This window comes from Helicoverpa zea, chromosome 11 (assembly GCF_022581195.2).
Source record: "Helicoverpa zea isolate HzStark_Cry1AcR chromosome 11, ilHelZeax1.1, whole genome shotgun sequence".
Classification (NCBI taxonomy): domain Eukaryota; kingdom Metazoa; phylum Arthropoda; class Insecta; order Lepidoptera; family Noctuidae; genus Helicoverpa; species Helicoverpa zea.
This window is the reverse complement of record NC_061462.1, coordinates 5,961,272-5,982,343: the sequence shown is the minus strand read 5'-3', so window position 1 is coordinate 5,982,343 and position 21,072 is coordinate 5,961,272. Positions and strand designations below refer to the sequence as shown.

General features: G+C 34.7%; 2 protein-coding genes across 3 annotated transcripts; both read right to left on the bottom strand.

Moving 5' to 3' along the window:
* Window positions 1-1,083: 1,083 nt before the first annotated feature.
* On the bottom strand, window positions 1,084-9,142 carry LOC124634772 (trans-Golgi network integral membrane protein TGN38-like). 2 transcript variants are annotated; one of them, XM_047170445.1, is made up of 5 exons: window positions 7,979-9,142; window positions 7,078-7,227; window positions 4,161-4,297; window positions 3,687-3,843; window positions 1,084-3,520 (listed from the first exon to the last, which is right to left on the bottom strand). In XM_047170445.1, exons 1-4 carry the CDS (start codon window positions 9,033-9,035, stop codon window positions 3,706-3,708), a joined length of 1,482 nt encoding a protein of 493 aa, XP_047026401.1. In that variant the 5' UTR covers window positions 9,036-9,142; the 3' UTR covers window positions 1,084-3,520; window positions 3,687-3,705. The 2 variants fall into 2 exon arrangements, with proteins under 2 accessions (XP_047026401.1, XP_047026400.1); XM_047170444.1 differs by having other exon boundaries at window positions 1,084-3,843.
* Window positions 9,143-9,831: 689 nt separating this feature from the next.
* LOC124634486 (odorant receptor Or1-like) lies at window positions 9,832-15,044 on the bottom strand. Its single transcript, XM_047170083.1, has 9 exons — window positions 14,862-15,044; window positions 14,376-14,505; window positions 14,007-14,214; window positions 12,852-12,974; window positions 12,656-12,778; window positions 12,478-12,577; window positions 10,656-10,760; window positions 10,188-10,343; window positions 9,832-10,036 (listed from the first exon to the last, which is right to left on the bottom strand). Exons 1-9 carry the CDS (start codon window positions 15,042-15,044, stop codon window positions 9,986-9,988), a joined length of 1,179 nt encoding a protein of 392 aa, XP_047026039.1. The 3' UTR covers window positions 9,832-9,985.
* Between the last annotated feature and the right edge of the window lie 6,028 nt (window positions 15,045-21,072).

Here is a 21,072-nt window from a genome sequence, read left to right as displayed (position 1 = left end):
TTATGGTGGTCATTATATTTGTTCCCGAAACATTTTGTTTTATTGTTAATTTTGTTATGAAGTAACTGTTGTAGTTTAAAAATATGTATTAACGTTCATTTTATTTGTCTAAGTTTGAGAATAGCAAATTATTGTAGTAATTGAAGTGTAATTTTGAATTCCAAGATACAAAAGTGGGTATTTTAGTAGTTTATTTTCTGTTTGGTAAGAGATATAAGTACCTGACAATATTATTTAGCGATTGTGCTCTGTCCAACGAATGTTAATATGGTAATGTGTGTGAATGCACCAAACACGTGGTTCTATTAATTTATTGTATTTATGCATGGTACGGCTGGTACTTATGTGTACATTCGTTAAGATTAAGATTGCAGGAGCCTTTCATATCGATTTTTGGATCATGACTCGCCTCCGGAATAACTTTGGTGCATTCAAATATTGTCTGTATTACCTGTCCTGCCCTCGAGCTTTCCAAACTCATTACTTTCCATTTAAGACTTTTGTAATAGTATATAATGCACTGAGATAGCAGTGTACACAAACCCATATTATTAACACAATGTATCTATATTATCAATAATACTGGTAAACTAAATAAATATGTAATAATTTATAACAATTCTGTATACACTTTTACTGTGCTTAGGTAAACTTATATTTAATTTAAGTACTATTCAGATAAACACTGTAATGTCACTTCACATACCAATTATATTACCTATTTGCTAACATGTATACTTAATAGACATTATACAAATTAATATTATATATCAATATATTCAAATAAACTTGAAAACATTCCATCGTACTAATAGATCCAGTGACTAAAAATACCTATATTTAATGGAATAAAGTATGCCATATAAAAACAGCTTTTCAATAAGGTGGCTGCTACCTTCTACAAGCCTTGAAAGAGCGTAAGTACAGTCAGGCCCAAAACGCATCCCGAAGGCTAAAAAAATAGATTATTCAGTTCGTTGATACAATGGTTTATGTGCATAATAGTCTGTCAAAGTTATGATAATTTGGCTTTTGTTATATATAAGAATCATAGTTAACAGGATGTTAAAATAAAACATTATCGGTGTTTTTCGAACTTTATTATAAATACAGAGTGAAATAAATTAAATCTAATCTTAAACTAGTCCTTAGAGGACACGATTTGTAAGGACATTAATTACATAATAAAATCAAAAGGGAATCCCGTTGCTTCAATAGATATGTAGCTACAAATGAACGTTCAAACTGCTTTAATACTCATTTATAATATTATAAAGATAATACTTAATTTCTATATTGCTACTATTCACAACCGGAACCAAAATTGAAATGGAAATGTCAGTGAGGTTTCTACGCTTTCACAAATTACAACGTGATTATCAGCACAATAATTATACGACATTTATTTACATAATTTACATAGAAAGATTATTTTTCCGAATAACAAGTGTGGTTGTGGCATTAAATTTCTTTTTCTAAAATGTATACAAAGCAATGGAGAAGTCAACAAGGTGTGAAAATACATTTTCTCGCTATTTATGGTGAAAGATACTTAATTTAATTTTGAAGAAGCAACTTAAATGTTATTAGTAAATTCATTGAGTTTTTATAAAATCAGTGAGTTTTTGAAAGTGTCCTGAAGTGGTAATTTATCATCTACCCAATTACGTACACAAATATTAAAAAAACAGTCATGCATGATACATTACATACACGCATTACAAAGACCGTAGAAAGTTTCAAGTGTGACAAGACCAACAATAAACGAAACTTATATTTAATCATAGCATTTGAATGGAGAATAGCAATAAATATAAGATACTTTACTTCTGTGAATGTAGTATAGGGTCAGTTGCAAATGGTTGCAGTATTAAAAAGACTATTTATATATTGCACTAAAACCTGATGAAGATAGTGCAGTGTTCATGGACCCAATATAACATTGGACGATTATGTTTCTTTGAACAGTGCAGTGCCCAATCCTTTTTTCTTGTTTCCATTTAATAGAAATATTTTAGATCCTCACGCCTACTTCATGTTATATGATATTTGCTTACAGTGCGGAAAAAGGGACGGCGCTACTTTCATAACTGTAGAATGTAATACTTACTCACATGCCAATACATAATGCGGCCTACAGACCCAACTTAAATACCCCACCGATGGTATAGGTGTACAAATTATACCAGCCTCAATATTTTAATAAACATATTGAGATCTACTACCAACAGTCGAACACTTAACATACCTACTAAAAGCAATGTTTGAATAAACGTCCATAGTCCATATTTATTACATTAAGTTAGGAACTAGATAAAAATTAAGTTCAGAAGAAAACAGGGAAAATATATTCATTTACCGTCATAAATTATCTATACGGAAAATAACCTAAACAAATAAAAATATAACCTTAATCACAGTTTACATAAAATCATAAATGTATTACATTATCATATTCATGAGAATTTGTTATTATTTGTATGTTAATATTATTGTTTTCTATTAACCTAGCGTTGTACTTGTTACTTTACGAAGCTGCATAGAAGATATAAATAACGGATTTATATAAGACAGGCACTTGGTGCACTTTAAGTTAGCAAATTAATTTGAGGTACAAAGGATTTATACTTTATCTCTACCACAACTCGAAGCTATTCTATATGCATACGATCGGAATGACATGGAATTGCCAAATCCATTTACGTATTTATAAGTCGCGTTCGTGGTTTTTTAAAACAAAAACGAAATGTTCAGCTTATTTTGTTCCTCATTTTAATGCAAGGATGATAATGCTCGAATTGGAATGTAAGTGGTGTAGTTACTCCATGTAATAAAAATACTTAAATATAACTTAAAAAAATAGAGGTAAGTCAATCAACTGAACGGCCTTATTTAATTTATGGGAACATAAATAAAAAAGGCGAAATTGTTTATGGAAATTAATTAAGGAGACTGAAATAGTACTAACAGCCCGTGTCTATCTATTCTTAGTTCAGTGATTAGAAACTATTCATGATCACTGCGTAATAAAAAAAAACTGATCTATTCAAGGATTTGTTCAGAATATACTGACACTGGCACAAATATCGAGCCCAGCATTGCACCTTCTTCCTACTCCCTTAAATTGGAGATGGGTAGTATAGTACTGGCCATACATTACATAAAATAAGGCACTAAATAAAAAAAAGAAACAAAATTAATAAGGAAAATAGCACTTGTATTTATCACCAGGGCAATACAAAGACTAGATTATTTAAAAAGTATGACATAAATATGGTGCATGAAATATGAAGCTACACCACTGTACATGATATTATTGTATGTAGGTATAATGTTATATGACTTAGGATTGATGAGTGAGACCTGTGCTAAATAAGAATTTTTTTTGAATATAGTTCACTTTATCATCATGTCTCTGGGAGAAAAGCTTAATGCCTATCACAATCTCACCTCCACTGAAAGGCTGCAAGCGAACTGTCTAGTTTTCCTTGTTTATTGTAGAGGGCGCCACCAGCATGGGCTATTGACAATATATTTCGGACATTATAATTATGTTAGTCAATTTACAAGTCTATCTCATAAGTACGTAGTTTTTATCACTGGCTATCAGATGTAAAACCCAGCCGCAGATCGCTTGACAGCAGTCAGATGTCTCCCTAAGCGAATGTACTGAATGATTGTTTTACCTAAATGTTAAGCAGCGGTTTAGTATATGATCTTGCTGGGCGGAGCTGCGGTGTTGGCGCTCATGGCTTGTTCCAAAGTGTCGAGGCGTCGGTAGGCGTGGCCTCGGCTGTTGCGGCGGCGACCGCTTTGACGCCCTTCCAGTATTAAACCGAAGAACTGAAAAATAAATACGACTTTTAGAGTGGTTTAGTCGGTGGAATGCGAGAAACTTGAACAGTTCAAGCCAATGCTTTGTCAAAATACTAGGTAATAAGACTACATTTTCAACTGAAGACATAAAACGTCAAATGCATTGACGTCTGAATATTGCGCATGAATTTGAAAAAAAAATGGCGTGTTTCCAACAACTGCCTTCAGCACACTAGACTGCGTAATAACGAACATTGTATTTTTAAACATTGAATAACCCCTCTGGTTTTATACAAATACTGAGAGTATAAATACTAATAAATTTTATAAACAATGGTACTCACCACTTTGCTAACTTTGCTCTTGTTGTGGTACAGAACGTATAACAACACCATAAGAACGACTGACGTCATGAAGAACGGGAAGAAATGATCGTTGTCTTCATCAGAGAAGCCATCGGGCATCGAATTGGGGAAGTATTCTGAAAACAAGAAGTCATTATTTCAAAAACCATTCATTCATTACAATATGTAATTTCAGAGCTTGGGAACAATTTTTGGGGATGATAAATGAAAAAAACATAAATGAACGAGAAGCTCAATATCGGAAAGTGTGGACAAGCCTTCTGTAAGCCTTATTTGTCCCAGATGAAGGATAACAGGATGTCATCATTATTATCAACTGAACCAGAGTAACTAAAGTTAGCTGTAGAATATTGTAGATTTAATTTTGAACAAAAAAGTTTTCTTTTTTAACAAAGCTATGTCAGAATTGTAAGCCAACAAAAACCATAATTTATACATTTTCTAAGTATACAACGCATATAATTTTCTTGAGTCACATTAAAATTGTTTTAAAATTTAAATATTCAATAAAAACAGTACAAAAACCTGGTTAGCTAACTGGTAAACTATTTGAGTATGTTTACACCTGAATAAACAGCCAGAGTCGGTGAGCTAACATAGATAGAGTGAAAAAATAAACATTTATATCCGATACCAATTCTAATGTTTAAACACGAAATAACAGTCTGTTCCTCACTTCTTATATTGATTCTGAATTTAAAAACTTTTTTTGTTTTTTATATGAGAACAGAATTTTGTTATCTAGATTTTATTGCGAAATAGGTAGGTAATAAAAACAATGTTTGCCTTTAACAATGTTTAAAGTAATAGTCAATGTATCAGGTATTTTAGTTCATAATTATCAGCAATGTAAGTCATAATCATGAATGCAGCTAGCGCATGACGTCAGTCCAACAAAATAATTTTATTTGTTAACAAACATTACTTCCTTTGCCATAAAATGATTTAATGTTCCTGTTTGGGCAGAGACTACCTATGATAATACAGTCTAGCTTATCTAATTAATTATCCAAGGGTATTGTGTTATGAATACTATTGTTTAAAATTATTTAAGTGTGTTCTGCTAAATATCATTGATGAATTTTAAATAACTAGCTTCAGCTAGCAGTTTCAACTGCTTCAAATTAAAGCTTCTTCGAGCACCTGGACATAAAGTAGGTAGCATATAGCTTTCCTCGTTACATGAGCTACCTAACACATGCATAATTTTTCTATTTGCCCCGAGAGCCTGCAAGTCTAAGGTATGAAACAAATAGAATATTTTATGCATAAGCTGATACGAACAATGCTGTACTGATAATATTTTTTTATACATTTTACAAACTATGGTTAGAACCTTCACATCTGACCTCATTCACATATACATATATGACTCATACAAAATTATATAGAAGGTTACTTATTCTCTCAATTTTTTTTTACCAATATTTGTGCTTGATTAGCATGGTTTAGATTAACTATCATAATAACTCCTTACTTAACCTTCAACTTTGTAAAGTTGCATTTAGTCAATAAATGTGAATTATTTGAATTCAAAGACCTTTATGTAAAGGACATAATATTTTAAATATTAAATGCATTGAATTTTAAACCTTAGCTCCTAGGTCATAGAGTAGAAATATTCATATCATTTTAAATGTAGGTTTAGAATCAAAAGAGGTATGTTTACATTAGCTAGACCAGCCGTTCCCAAATGGGGTTCCGCGGAACCCTGAGGTTCCGTGACAGGCCCTCAGGGGTTCCGTGGAAAATTCAAGATTTCCATATGGTAAATCGTTTCACTTTTGACAATATTATATTATTATTCATTTTCAATTAAATTGTTTTAAATATTGCATTCCAAAATTCCATTTTGGCACCATGTAGGTTGGTACCACTCGGGAGTGTAAGTCTCGTACTTTCGCGACAAGTGGCGGGGAAGGCCACGGCAGCAGATAATTAAATTCCGTTTTTTAACAAATTGTAGATTAACTTAATACCTCCAGGTCTTCGGCAATCGGCAAAAGTAGGTAGCGAGGCTTATTTCATCGCCAGGATTATACGTTTTCATACATTTGACAGGACGTGAAATGAAACGGCATACGAGTATTTCCAGTGGCTATTTTTACCATGAATCAAAGTGTGACATTATTTCCAATTTTTGCACCTCCGCGAATCCGAAAATTTCGCGCTCGCTTCGCTCGCGACTCCATGTTACGTGTGATGCTTTTAGGTTCGTTTCATTGCTCAAGTATCCAACACCGAAAAAATTTCGCGCTCTTGCGTCGAGTTTTCCTTTGATGTTTATTTATTATTCCTCTGGTTCAGAAAAAGCAATAGCGCTTTCTTCGCTAGCTGCTTATTCATTTGCATTTGCTTTTTTTGTGGATTGTACTTTTTGAGACCTTATTAATTTACAGTGGTTTTGTTTATTTTGTGTAGGTACTTAAACTAAAAAAAATTCGCGCTCGCTTCGCTCGCGATACCGGCTACCACTGAATGTCTTTCAATGCTAGCGGGTGCTTGGACTTTCTTCTTTTAGTTAAAAAAAATCGCGCTCGCTTGCCTCGCACCTGTACAAACCCAATCTATTTCTTTTTGCGTTTACTTTGTCAGTCTTCAAACTGAAAACTATTCACATAATACACAAAGTCAAGGGCGGCTAAATTGTTTTCTGGCCCTTGTGGCAGCAGGGCTACCCTGCTACGCCTGAGTTTAATGAATATGTCTCTAACCATATAACCATTTGGTGCGCTACCACACGCCACGAGCCGTACCTAAGTGTATTTACGTTTTTAGTTTACTTCTTACTTAAGGTAAGGTTCCGCCGAAAAATGGTGAAACGAAAAGGGTTCCGAAGCTAAAAGAATTCGGGAACCGCTGAGCTAGACAATAGAACTGTTTGCTTTTGTCATACCTTTTTGTGATGCGTCGCTTTCATGAGAGGAGGGAAGAACCGATTTGTTTCTGACAAAGTTATTCTGGTTTACTTCTTCCTGTTGTGGCTTGATCTCCAATCCAGGGTCTTCACCATCATCATCACCTACATTGTCATTGCCATCTGAGTCTGAAATATTTTCAATTTTTACAAAGCTGGTACATACTATTATTTGGCACCAACTAGGTATATCTATAAAAAAGTTTTTTTTTTAAATGTAAATATGAATCATAGATAAATATAAATGAACAATAATCAATGAGCGGGATCAAGTAGTATTTACTGTTATCTTATGAGTATAAGCAAAATTAAAGGTTTGATAACAAAATGAGGATAAAAATCAAGTTAGATACTAAAATGATCTACCAAAATTGTAAAAATACCTGTACATACTGGTTGTTGAGAAAATATAGTCTATTAACTCAATACAATACTTATTTAAACAAAAGGCGATTATCAATGCAATTATTTCTTAAATTAGCCATGAACATTCAACAATTGCCTTAAACATAATTAAATGTGACTATCAACTGAAATGTGAAAATGTTACTTAGTAGAATTTGATAAAAAGTACTTTTACTATTGTATTTTAGGGAACAACTGCAGAAAGCCTGTTGGTGTTAGGGAAAACCCAGCACTTTATATGGACCAAAATATGGTGATTTAATATCCTTGAGATATCATGACTACATTTACTTCAGGTGTAACATAGAAATTGGATTTCAGTTCTTTCCTCATAAGCAAATGTTGCCCATTTCTCATCAGTTACACTAGGCCATATTTTTTTCCAATACTTTTGTACGCAGAGCACGACTAAGCTAACATTTCTTCTATACGATTACTGATATTGTAAAAGTTGTAGTAACAAAAGAAACATTACCTCCATAATCCTCAGCATCAACACCAGGTTTTGGTTTTGGGTTATCAAGCACAGGCACCAACTTCTGATCGACAGGAGCAGACAAATCTTTACCTGCTTCTGGCAACAGAGTATCCTCAACACCAGCAGGTTTTTCTTCATTAGCTACCTTGGACTTGTTGGCAACATCACTGCTAGGAATTACATTTTCTGGCATGGCTGGTACAGGTTCATCAGCTGGGTTAACATTGACATTGGAATCTTCTTCAACCTTGTCAGCATTGTCATCCTCATTTAGAGTTTGCTTAGATGTTGCTTGGGCTGCAGTCTCAGACTTTGCTACTTCCTCATCAGCAGTGTTCTTCTGTGGGGTAGTCTTAGCGGCAACAGTCTCTGTTTGCTTAATCTGGCCACTATATGTTTTTGTTTTCGTTTCTTGAGTGTTAATGGGGTTACTGTTGATAGGGACGGGTATATCAGCCTTAGCGTTGAAGTCAGGTTCTGTGATTGCAGGCGCAGCAGCAGCATTGTTGTTGGCATTATTGGCCATTGTAGACACAACTTGGCTCTTCAACATCTCCAAACCCCACTTGAAGAATTTGCAGTAGTAATTAGCCTCAGTCATAGCCTCCTCGACGCCACAGACCTCACCACAAGTGGCTGGCAGTTTGAAGAACTTTTCTGCAGATTCTGTGTAATTCACGTATTCCGTAATATTAGTAAATACCCACTCTTTAGCCTGTGTGCAAACTGCGTTTACATCCTGTTTCTCGTCTATTTTAAGTAGTGATTCCTTGGTGATTGCTAGTTTAGCCGAAGCTACAGCTGTGCACAATTGCGTACTCATGTCGTACAGTATCAAACATTGAAACTGTCTTTTACTATAAGGCGGTACGTTTATGGTGCAATATTCTAATTTGCTTTTGAGTATATCGGCCAATAAATGATTTTCGCATTGACTTGCAAGTATATTGAGTGAATTCGATATTACTTGTCTCTGTCTTATCGGTTGTAAAGGAATCCCCAAACTCTGGTAGCACGTATTTACTAACAGAAAGGTAAGGAAATAGCGAAACATTTTTGATGAACGCTTTTGTACTCTCACAATTTATTAAAAATTAAGACAATCGTGTCACATTCGCACAACACACTAGCGTTGAAAGATGGCACAGTCAACAATGTCAAATAAGAAATTATGTCATTGTCAAAATGTAAAAAAACTTGAAACATCATAGACAATATATATTATCTGTACCTTGTCAAATATTAATAAGGATTTATATTATCGTCAAACCTACCGACAGGAGGTCCTTTCAGTTTTCTTTCTTTTTTCTTTCAGAACGCCATTGACCAACCAAAGCATTATCTATACTTATCTTTTTAATTTAATAACTCTTTAATCATAAGGTCCAAAAGTGGTATTATATTGCCTTAGTCCATTATTTTAAAAACCATTTATTTTAAAAACAGCCTTTAAGTTTTAGAGTGACTTCAGACTAACGTTCGGCCAGCGTAAGCGTTCGATAGACGAATTCTCAGCGGGCTGGATTCAAATCAGATCAGATCAAATTTTGGATCACATAATAAGTGTAAACAACGTGACGCCTGCGCGGCGGCTCCTCCATCGTCACAGAGTCAACGCTACGTACGCGTATGCCCATCCAATGCCTACATATGCTGGACGAACGGTAGTGTGGAGCCAGACTTATATTTACTGGAGATTCACGCTACCTACTGCCATTCGCACGATAGAAAACCAAACCCAAGACACTGCGTTAGTAATCAATTAAGTGCGAATTGATATTGCTTGACTTATAATTAAATGAAGTATGATTGGAATGAACATAATATCAGCGCAAATCTGCATTGAGCGCGCGCATACGCTAGAAAAGGAAGACCAACCGTAAACGAACTTATATTTTACAGTGTGGGTGTCTATTGATTGCTATGGGCGTGTTAGCGAAGTTTATTTAGTCATATAATAGCTAAGTGATATTATTACTTATATCTAGATACAACACACTCATTTCAATTAGTGTTCTTCAGAAATGCATAAAACGTATACGAGCTCCGCACAACCTGTGAATTAAAATATAGTTATAATTAGTTTGCAGGTACTTACACTTACTACCTACCACACATTCACAAACTTTCGGTTCTAATGTCTGGTTAGTTAAGATTTGTAAGTACAAAGATGCCTTAAAAACAATTTAAAATGATCAGGACTTACGGAAACAAAAGTACTGTTAGAAAGTGGTACCAGATCTCCTGCAACGAGATTTATGTTGCGTTTGATTCTTTCCATAAACATAATAAGGGCACGTTTACATTTTACCGGTATTTCTAGCCAATCCATGGCATATGCAGACTCTATGAGTTTTTCACTCTACAAATAAAAAAAAACAACGATCAAAAGATGTATAGAGCCAAAATCTTTGGAACTTGCTGCACAAAATAAACTTATTGGTGATTAAGTTCCTACCCATTTCCCTCATTATTAGGGGAGTTTACTATTTAATTATATTTTTTTAGGCTGACAATGACTCTTGAGAGAATGTTACTTGTAAGATGACGACAGACAGAAGAGTATGGAAGAAGAAAACATGTTGCATCGACCCCCAATAAAATTGGGATAAGAAAGGGCCGGAGGATGATGATGAATAAATAAAGAAATTTATTCCTGTTAAGATTTATTTACCTCATGAGTGACCTCGTTACCATAAAAACAAAATATGAACAGTTCGGTTAGTATACAAGACATGTACATTATCATTGACACGAATTCCACCGACATTGGATTAATCTGAAACAGAAAATGCAATTCAAAGCAAATAAATAAAAAGGCCTATGTATATTTTCTTGCGACCACTAGTCGAACTACGTCCAAAACTCTTTTTAACTCCCGATGCAAAAACGACGGGGTGTTATAAGTTTGACGTGTGTGTGTGTGTGTGTGTGTGTGTCTGAAATTTGAAAAACTAATGTCTTCTGGAACCGCTGAGCTGGTCTACTGTTAGGGCACGAAGATAGGAGACGTAACCCTGAACTGCTTTTTAGTAAACGCATCGAGTTTGGGCTCGTTGAATTTGTCTTGACTAGTTCTCTTCATGATTGCAACTGACGAGAACCTGATGCTGGAAATGGGATGTGACGGATGAAACCCTGGAATGCCGGAATGAAACGCATAAACCGACTTATATTTTTGCTGAAAATCTAGAATGACCACAAGGTAATCTTTATTGATTCTTAATCTGTGCAATTCTCCCAGAGCCAGTTTGTCATGAGGATTGTTAAACAGCTTTCTTTTGGCCGTGATCGCATATAGCGACCCCATCTTAAAATAAAAGAAATTAAATGAAGGAAGGAAAAATTAAGGAGCTCCTTCAAAAAGCATGAAATAAAATTAAATTATAAATTTAAAAAAACCCCCGACCCAAAAAAAGTACGCAATTAAACCTTATAAAAAGCAAAAAATAACTTTAAACACTACGCAAGTACCAACTAAAGCATGTCAGACTAAACAAAATTTTGACGTGTCGGGGGACCGCTTTTTACCTTTAAAAATACTTACATAAATCAAATGATACCTACCTAATTACAACACTCGTATAAAAACACGTATCTAAACACAATTATATACAAAGTTATAAGTAGTATATATAATGTAGTAGTATATATGTAATTACATCTAACGTTAGGCTAATAAATTAGAGCGGTCCCCCGACACGACAAAAGGAGATGGCCAAAAAAACACCCAGAGTCGACAGAAACTTCATATGTACGATTGGATTCAGTATAATGTAAGGATTAAAAAAAGTATTTCATATCATCTAAAAACCATGGGGTTCTCTTTTTATAACGTTTTTTCGATCATGATTTTAGTTCACAGAAAAGTTTACTTTTACTGTTTCATGTTCATTAGAAGTTGAATGCAGACTCATGATTGGACCGTTTTGCATCGCTAAGTCATTTGTTACATTTGACAATGTCACATGGCGCGATTTTCAAAGACAATTTTTAAAGACGTTTCATAGCCAGTTGTGAAGGTTGCATATAACTGCGAAACCTCTCCAAGTATGTAAGGTCGGTGCTTTAGTGTTTGGAGTGGTTAAATATAAGACCTTTTAATCACCAGGCAATCTCAGTAACTATGGGGATATTACTGTTGGCTAGTATAATCTTAGTGTACATAGATTTTTTTTATGTTCCTTGATGTAAATGATCTTTAAAATCAATATAAATTCAACGACCTCTTTTTGTGAAAATATGATATAGCTCCTATACCCCATGGATTTCAGGCTGGAGTTTTTGGCACCATCAAAGGTCTATCATAATGAACCTATTGGTAAGCATTTCATTGCTGTCGATTCTGGGTTTTTTTACTATGAAAATTTGGCCATCTCCTTTTGTTTAGTCTGACATGCTTTAGTTGGTACTTACGTAATGTTTAAAGTTATTTTTTGCTTTTTATAGGGTTTAATTGCGTACTTTTTAAATAGTTTAATGAATCTGAAACTTACATTGACCGTTTTGTAAGCCGTAGTGCAAATTATCCATCCGCTTACGAGAAACTGATACATGACGGCTCCTCCAAATACTTCTTGAATAATTCCAGAAAATCTGAAACCATTTTACAGTTACCATGTGTTCTAACTACAATTACTTACATTAATTAAAACATTAATAAAAACTTCTTACGTGATAATTTCGTCATAGTGCGACAAAACAATTTTTAATCGTGTATCCAAAACATTTTTAAAATCTTCCGAAGATATTTTCGCTTCTTCCTTGCTCTTTTCAACAATGTGTTCTAAATCTAGCCTGTAAAGTGTAAACAGTCGCTCTTTTTATTTGCAACTATTGCCTATAAAACAGGTCTAGGAAAATCGTTCACCTGAGAATTGAGAGTTGTGTCTTGCATTGTGCGAGAAAAAAAGTTATAAAAACATCCATTGTTGTGTTACTGAATGCAAGCCACGAGGTCTGTACCCACACATAAAATGCTGCGAAGTATGTGCTGTGGGCAATCAATGTATCTAAGTATTATTAAAAATCTCCCTACCCAAATATCAACCCTCTATTGAATTTTAATATACTTTTGGAGTAGGTATGAGAATATAGAATATAATAAGAAAGTCTATAATGACATTAAATAACTATTATTACTTATACAATGTGGTCCCAGCCACTGCAGGCGTTTATAGATTATATTTTTTGTAAAGACTTTAGGTAAGGATAAGTAGGGAACTATGTAGGTCTGTGGGAATTTTCCACTTAAGCCTTATTAGCCGGTGAATGTTCCAAATAGGACATTAGACTCTGTATACTGCGGCAATGAACGGACATAACACTACAGATACCTCCACTGAAAAGCACTTTGTTGATCGCATTAGGACGATAAGGCCGAATACTGCACCTTCCTAAAATCATTATTGGTTCCTACTTACAACCTAATCGTGTGCAACACCATAAAGCAGTAAGTACCTATAAGCTTTAGCTTAGCTTAGCTTTTTAGACTTTTCATACAAATAAAAAATGTGAATGTAAATACACAGATATGTTGAACAGTCGTTCTCAGCCTTATTCCCAATGCCACAAACTGTGGTCAGCACGTCCCATATTTAATACATCCATGAAAATAGCTCCTGTTTAAATCAAGCTGGTGTGTATAATTAAGTTTCCCTGAAATAGCAATCTTTTATAACTATTTCGAATTATGTATGTAAATACTATTCCACGTTATTATCGTTGTAGACAAGGTTATGATAATCTTAATCTGCTGCGCTACGTGCCCACTTATTTTCGGTTCGTCAGTATAACGTAATGAGTAAGTTCAGTAGGTATATAAAGTTTGCATTTTATGAACTTATGGGAAATCATCAACTGGCCCCTACCGCTGTGGGTGCAGCTTGAGGGGATGTTAGACTCTTACTGACTAAACCCCACCCTGTTCTAAGCCCTTTGTATACCTGGTCAGCGGTAACTCTTTAGAACAATCCCGCTGCACCGGCAAGCTTTGGTTCTACTAGGCCCCACTGGGGTAACTTACTAAGGACTTATGTTGACGTCGAAGGGTAGCCATATTGCGAACTCCACGGGTTTGCCCTGCACGTGAACGTTTATGACGGGGTACAGAACCCACAGAAGACAGGTGAAGAGAGCTGTGGTGTTAAATACTCGCAGCAGGATTTTGGCTTGGCGGGCCGTGGCTGACAGTTGTTTTTCATGTTCTTGCTTTTTCTGATTGAATATTGGACCTGGAGTGCAGAACCATTAAGTTTTTATGAACTACAAAAAATCTAATGTTATTTTACAAACCAGTTTTTGAGTCCTTTATAAAGGTAAGTATGAGATTTAATTGAAACAGGAGAGAATCACTAGGTTTGCCAAAATTATTTCTAGGATATGCTGTTAGTACCTTTCATTATACTCAAAAGAACTTCAATGCGATGAGCTTTCTTCCAGAGAACAATTTGTTTGTAGATAGAATCAGAATTTGTGAGGAGCAGGAACATTGTATCCATTACCTTATTTACGTCATCTCTATCCTGAAAGAGTACTCGATCATATATTTTTTTACCTTTATGTTTAAACCATTTGATCAACAGCTCGGTCAATTTGACCATGAGTCTCTACTTATTTATCTCTTTTATTTGTTAATCTTTGAGGATATTTACTGCTTACCTATCTATCAGACACAGTCCGCTATACTTACAATAAAGAAAGAAAGTAAGCTTTACAGAACCGTTTACGAAAATCTTACATACCTAGCTTTATTGTGCAAAGACTAGAATAATATGAAAAACACCCATTTTTGTATCAAAAGATTATTTCCTACGCAAAAAGTAAAACAGCTGAAAAAGACGTCTTCGGAAATTTAATATTCTTACGCCTAAGCACTTACTTGGTAAACTTTCATAATTTGTTGGCAAGTATACAGTAGAATCAGAGATAAAATCAACCGCATGTAGGCCGTGTGTAGGGCTTTTTTCATCTTCGACGAATTGGAATCTAATTGATAGAAGCCACAGAAACGTAAATTCTTCAGATGTGGCGTTACGCCGAAATACGATAAATTTTCTGCCATGTTTTAGTAATGCCTTTCTTACGAAATAAATAAGATATCGAGGGAACGTTCTCCGGACTTTCGTAGGAGTCGTCTGCGAGCCCACTTAAGTATTTATTTGTAACGAGGCCTTTAATCCGACATATTTAATTACGGTTTGACAGCTTTTAATTGCAGCCTATACTTATCTAAATGGTATGTTATTTCAAGCTCATTGCTACAACACCTTTCTTGTTAAATTATTTAAGAAGCATTCAAGAACATACAACAAACATTGCGTATCATAAAACATTTTTCTTTGTACCTACCGCTATTATGTACCTTCCTACATTTATATGTATAAATAAAACCGAAACATGGTCCTTAGGTAGGTACCTAAAAAGACCTAATGGCAACCTAAATAAATATATTACATAGCCAGTTATGTATAATTCAGCCACAAACGTCAAGATAATGCGAAACAAATTAAGCTTCCATAAAAATGCTACTTTGATGAAAGTTTAATTGAAAACGGAATAAAAATCCACACTGAATTAAACAAAGATAGAAAAATGAAGCAACAGTTAAAATTAGAATCCCATCGTAAACTTTTTAACACAATTAGATACATTTTAATTCTTCCTCTTTTCAGGTAACCATGGATTTGCATTATGCAAAGATCTTTCATTAACGCGCCAGATAAAATCTGCCGCAGCAGAATAGCTGTAGCTTTGTGAAATTCATGAAAATACTAATTGTGATACAAAGGGAAAATAGCAATGAAATTGTTTGTGTTTAGAAATCACTTATTTAGGTGCAAGGCATAATTTTTTAGGAGGTAGTACCTAATCGTTGTTTTTATCTTCAGAACAGAAATTAATGAAGCTTATGTACGTACCTAATGTTTATTTGCTTAAACCGATTTTTTTACATACCTACCTAATATTTTATCCACAGTATTGAATACAATATTTTGATAAATTGTATTTCACGTTAGGTCACGTCCAACGTTTTCTAATCCTCACCTACATCATTAGCGTACGGTTGATACGTAAATAATATAGGTAAATATTCCGCCCATTATAGTACCTACAATATTAATTTATAATTAGTCAAAATTAGAGACACCTTATGTGGTAGGTATGTAGCTTGTTTATGTAATTCCTCTAAGTCACGTAAATTTTCCTCTTCTTAAGGGTCAATTCCCACTGAAAGAGCAGCGGCCGGCAGCGGCCGTAAATGCAAGTGATTGAGCGCGAGCGCGGCGGGCCGCGCGGCGCTCTTACATTGTCCGTGCTCTTACGGTCTCTTACGGTCTCTTACGTCTCTTACGGTCGCTGCCGGCCGCTGCTCTTTTAGTGGGAATTGACCCTAAGTAAATTCTTTTTTGTGAAACTACTGAACCGATATGAAAATTGTACTCTCTCTTGGCTACACTACGTCTGGGTGACATAGACAATTCTTTATCCCTGTACCTAAAACTGATCAAGTGCTTGGTGTCGCTTAGAAAACCAAAAAGTTTGTTGCCAATAAAACAGTTTGCAGCAGCAATACGTAGAACAATTATGAAATTACATAAGTAATTTGTGTCGCGGCGCGGTTGCCCTCAAACTTTTCGTCTAAGTACTTCAAAGTCCTAAGATGCCTAAAGCCGCGTTTATAAATAAATATTAGCTAAGTTCTGTGTAAGTTTTAAATACTTGATGTTATGTAAGTAATTTAATGCCCGTGTTAATTCTCATGTTTATTTAAACGCGATAATTAGATACGACTTTAGTAAAATAACTAGAAATTACTTATTAAAAATTTTTGTTGTTGTGATTTTAATCTACATACTATGCAGCGATGTATGAACAATAAAGTCTACAACAGTAGGTATACAATTATAAAATACTAGTGTAAAATCTATTCTAACAAAATAAGTAGGAAACACATAAATTAAGTGCAATAAATCTTTCAGAAATCGGAGTGGAAACTTACCCAACATAGTATTTCCTAGCACGACTTACTTCATTGAAGTCTTTTTCTTATTTCGTATCGACAAGAGCTGAACAGGTAAGTAATTAACTAATGAATAGTGTTTAAAAACAGTTTGATTTATTGCCTACGTACTACAAAAAAAGAAAGTACTTATCCACGTGTTCGTCTGTTGGAATGTTTTGTGATAAACTCAAGAACTACTAAACGGATTTTCAGAAAAGTTTCGACAACTGATAAAATGCTTTACATGGAATGTTGCGCCTGCAATTTCACCCGCTTACTAAGAGGACTACTTCACGCACCCGAAAAAAAGGACGCAAGATGTTATTCTGATGTGTACGACGATAAGCTAAGTCACCAAGTTTCATCAAAATCTGTTAAGCTGTTTGCGCGCCTTTTTAGTATTAGTGTGATTTCCATGTGAACTACTTACAAAAATCTTCTAAATTCAAAAACAAATATATTAAAAAAAATATATCGTCAACCAACACAGTGATACGGGGAATAACAAGTAAGTAAGTACGTTCATAAGCGCTTACACTTTAAGAGCCGCCGCCCTTTGTCACGTTTAGTCCGTGGAGCACACACTGAGCAGTTGAGCACTCGTTAGCAATGTGTTATTGCTCACTTAATTCTTACAACGAGTACTGAAATTTGCAACGAGCATTACGTATAAACACGGCTTCGAGCATCGTGTTCTTTGGACGTCAAAAATAATGTTACAAAAGTGTTTTTGTGGCTTTTTGACCAAGTTTCCAAAGAGGATGATCTCTTTTCGGATACTAAACTTGTATTTTATAGTTCCTAAGTGGTTCCTTAGTGGATTATTTTGGTTCATTTCAGTACGTGAACTTGTAATAATCATTTTCAATTAAATGAAAGTCTTTCAGATTGCAATTTTTTTTTAAACAGCGGCAAAATACGCATATCTAGTCCCCACTGGGGTTTATTCTTGTTGAGATATTTTAATGGGGTATGTTTTATATTAAAATATAATACTAAAACAAAAACACGTAAGTATAGGTATACCTACTTAAAATATCATTAATAAAGATGCTATACATAATAAAAGTTCGATTCAACCTACCAATGTTTTGGTAATGCTTCATTTTTATTTACCATTCCAATTTAACATAAGTCCATATGTGATACATATGATAAAGGCTAACAATAAAAATATCAACTAAGAGCAAAGACAAGTTCTCAAACAGCTAAATTATGTTTCAAGTTTGCCCCACTTATGCCATTTTATGGAGACCCGTGTCTCCGTCGGCCGTATTTTTTCTATATTATTGCTCCCGACTTTCAGATTAGCATAAATAAGCGAAAATATAAAAAGCTTTTAAAGAAACATTAAGACGTAAATGCGATAATCGTTATTCGCGTTTCCTGCTATCTATGCAAAGCAATCATATTTTTGAAACATAATTTTATTTATTTATTTTTTATGAAAAATATTTAACGCCAATCTTTTTTATTCACTTATTCATATTCTTCAAATATTTGAAGTTTATTCTGAAAATACCTAAACGTTTACCCCGACCTCTTTTATAGCCGATGGATTGAAAATATTTTTATAGACAGTTGTTTTAGTACTCATAACTATGCTACTTTATATGCATGTAAAACTTATAGATCCCTTTATGTATCGTGAAAGAAGGGTATAAAACGAAATATGTACATAAGGGACAACGGTCCATTAGCACACATTTGTGATCACCCTAGAATTTTCCCAGTAACTGTTAAAAGGCAATTTGTAAAGTGGTATTAAGTTTTTATTACTTACTCTGCCATTTAGAAGACTTCATCAATGTGTGTACCGACATGATGGAAGTACGGAATTATTTTAATGTTAGGTTTCGTAATATATAGTTTCAGTAGTATTGTTACTTTTAATTCAATAGATGAAGATGCCTTACTAACAGACGTGTCATTTAATTTGAATACAAGTTATTTTCAGAAAAGTACGGAAGAGCGAGCATTGTCTTGATGTTCGGCGTCGGCGAGAAGGCGCCTCCCAAGACCCGCGTCTTTGTTATCATTGCGTGAATTACGCAGGTAATGGGCCGCATTTACAGCGTACGTGCCTCGACATTCATTAAAACGGCTAATTAAACCAGCCGTCGAGATTCCTACGACGAATTCGCCTTTTGAAACGACAGAACTCTACATATTTCTTTGGGGAAATTTTTAAGTGGAGCTCCGCCGGCATTCATTGTTTCTCCGGGCGAAGTTTTAAAAAGACTTTTGAAGTTATTAGGAGTGTAAATTATTTCTGGCTAGATATTTAACCGCGTATTTATACTTGCCTGTGTGAGGAAATGCAGGTTTTGCGGATGTTGTGTCCAAATTTATTAGCTATTATGCAAAGTTTAGTGCGGTAATTACTGGGGGACTGTTGATTAGTTTTGCGTGCTGTTTATCGTATAATTGGTGAGTTAGGCACGTTTACTGACAGAGGATTGATTAATTTGCGTCGGATTCCCCTAAAATAGCTAAGACGGTTCAATTAACACAACTAGACAATCAAACATGATTATCATTGGTACATTTTAGGAAATAGATACTTTGAAAAAAAATGGGAAAAAAACAACTATCTATATCGTATTAATATTCCAAGGAACACCAAACAAAACACTCCCAGCATTTCGAACTTTTAATAAAAAATCTAGCAACGCTACACTGACCTTTTTCAAAAAACTTTATAGGTTTAATTCTGTAACCGAAGACGTTTCAAGTAACGTAGCAAACTAATGTTGGAACCGTGTCGGTTTTATCCAAGCTTGGTCGTATGGTGCCTAGTAATTAACAAAGCTGGCAACTCCCAAAGGGATCGGATGTACCTACATCGAAAACCAAACCATTGCCTTTCATTTGGATCCCAAATTAACACTAGTCGGATTCACAGTTGCGTGGCGGCGTGTATTCGGTTACGCCACAATTGCGCCACAAGTACTATTCTGTAAAATCAAACTATGAAACCGTAAATCTGTTCCTTTCTTAGTCGAATAAAACCGCCAATCTAAGTTATGACCTGTGGGAACAAAAAAGGATGCTGTTGAATGAGTGGTATGACTCAGGGTAATACTTCATTATGACGAGTCAAACTGTCGACAAGATCCTTAAGCTAACTCTTAATCATCATCATCATCTTCCTGCCCTGTTCCCAAGTCATTTGGGGTCGCCCCAACATGTCTTTTTCTTCCATTCCTCTCGTCATACTTACATCCACTCCCTTCTGCTTCATGTCCTCTTTCAGGCAATCAATCCATCTTTTCCTTGGTCTACCTCTGCCTCTCCATCCTTCCACATTCATACCTACTTAGCACATTCTTTAGATGTTTAAAAATACAAACACATTATTGCCTTCAACAAAGCATCGAAAAAGTAAAGTAACCTTTTAACCTTCAATACTGCGTAGGAGGTTCAAACCCTAATGTGCTTACCGACAAAAGTTAAATTTTGATAAGATTGAAGTTTAAATTTAGAATAGGGATATAAATTATTTATCACAGATACAGAATGCCAATGATTTTGTGGGTAACACTTTACGTACAATAGCAGGATTTATTATATGCAGCGATTGTCCGGGATATATTCGCGTCACTGACGCTTTTATCAGCATAGGATAAGCCTAGCTGCAAGCCATATCGATATAACTCTTGAATGGCAAACAGGTAGCTACTACGCTATGCATAAGTCAGTCGATGCGGGCAACTGAGTGCTTCGATTCAGGATTTGTGATAGATCTAGATTTAATTTTAAAACGGGAATTTAATCAAAAAGTTACATTCTTTTTTTAAAGCTGATTTTCAGGAAAGAGGTTTTATTTTAATTACCATTCGTTTGTCACTCGTAATGCATTTAATAATTACAGATGCCTATCAAAAGTCGAAAGTGCGTAAAATTATTTAATGGATAATAATGAATATGAATTATTTTAAGAGTTGACACACGCTCGGTTCATTTTACATCATTGACACAAACATGGCAATCAAACTGTTTGTCTTTAATGTTTACCCGCTTCCTAATCTCGTGTTTGAATTCAATCTGATTACTGAATACCTGCGTAGTTGAAATTACGTCATTT

Bases quoted from the DNA above. Each gene is read 5' to 3' on its own strand.
- LOC124634772 (XM_047170444.1), bottom strand. From the start codon at position 9,035: ATGTTTCGCTATTTCCTTACCTTTCTGTTAGTAAATACGTGCTACCAG. The intron at 4,298-7,077 runs GTATGACAAAAG...TCTTGTTTTCAG, and splicing joins AAGCGACGCATCACAAAAAG to AATACTTCCCCAATTCGATG. The intron at 3,844-4,160 runs GTGAGTACCATT...TTTATTTTTCAG, and splicing joins AGAGCAAAGTTAGCAAAGTG to TTCTTCGGTTTAATACTGGA.
- LOC124634486 (XM_047170083.1), bottom strand. From the start codon at position 15,044: ATGGCAGAAAATTTATCGTATTTCGGCGTAACGCCACATCTGAAGAAT. The intron at 12,975-14,006 runs GTAAGTTACCCC...GATTGCCCACAG, and splicing joins GACGTCAACATAAGTCCTTA to CACATACTTCGCAGCATTTT. The intron at 10,761-12,477 runs GTAAGTTTCAGA...TTTCTGTTTCAG, and splicing joins CGGCTTACAAAACGGTCAAT to ATTAATCCAATGTCGGTGGA.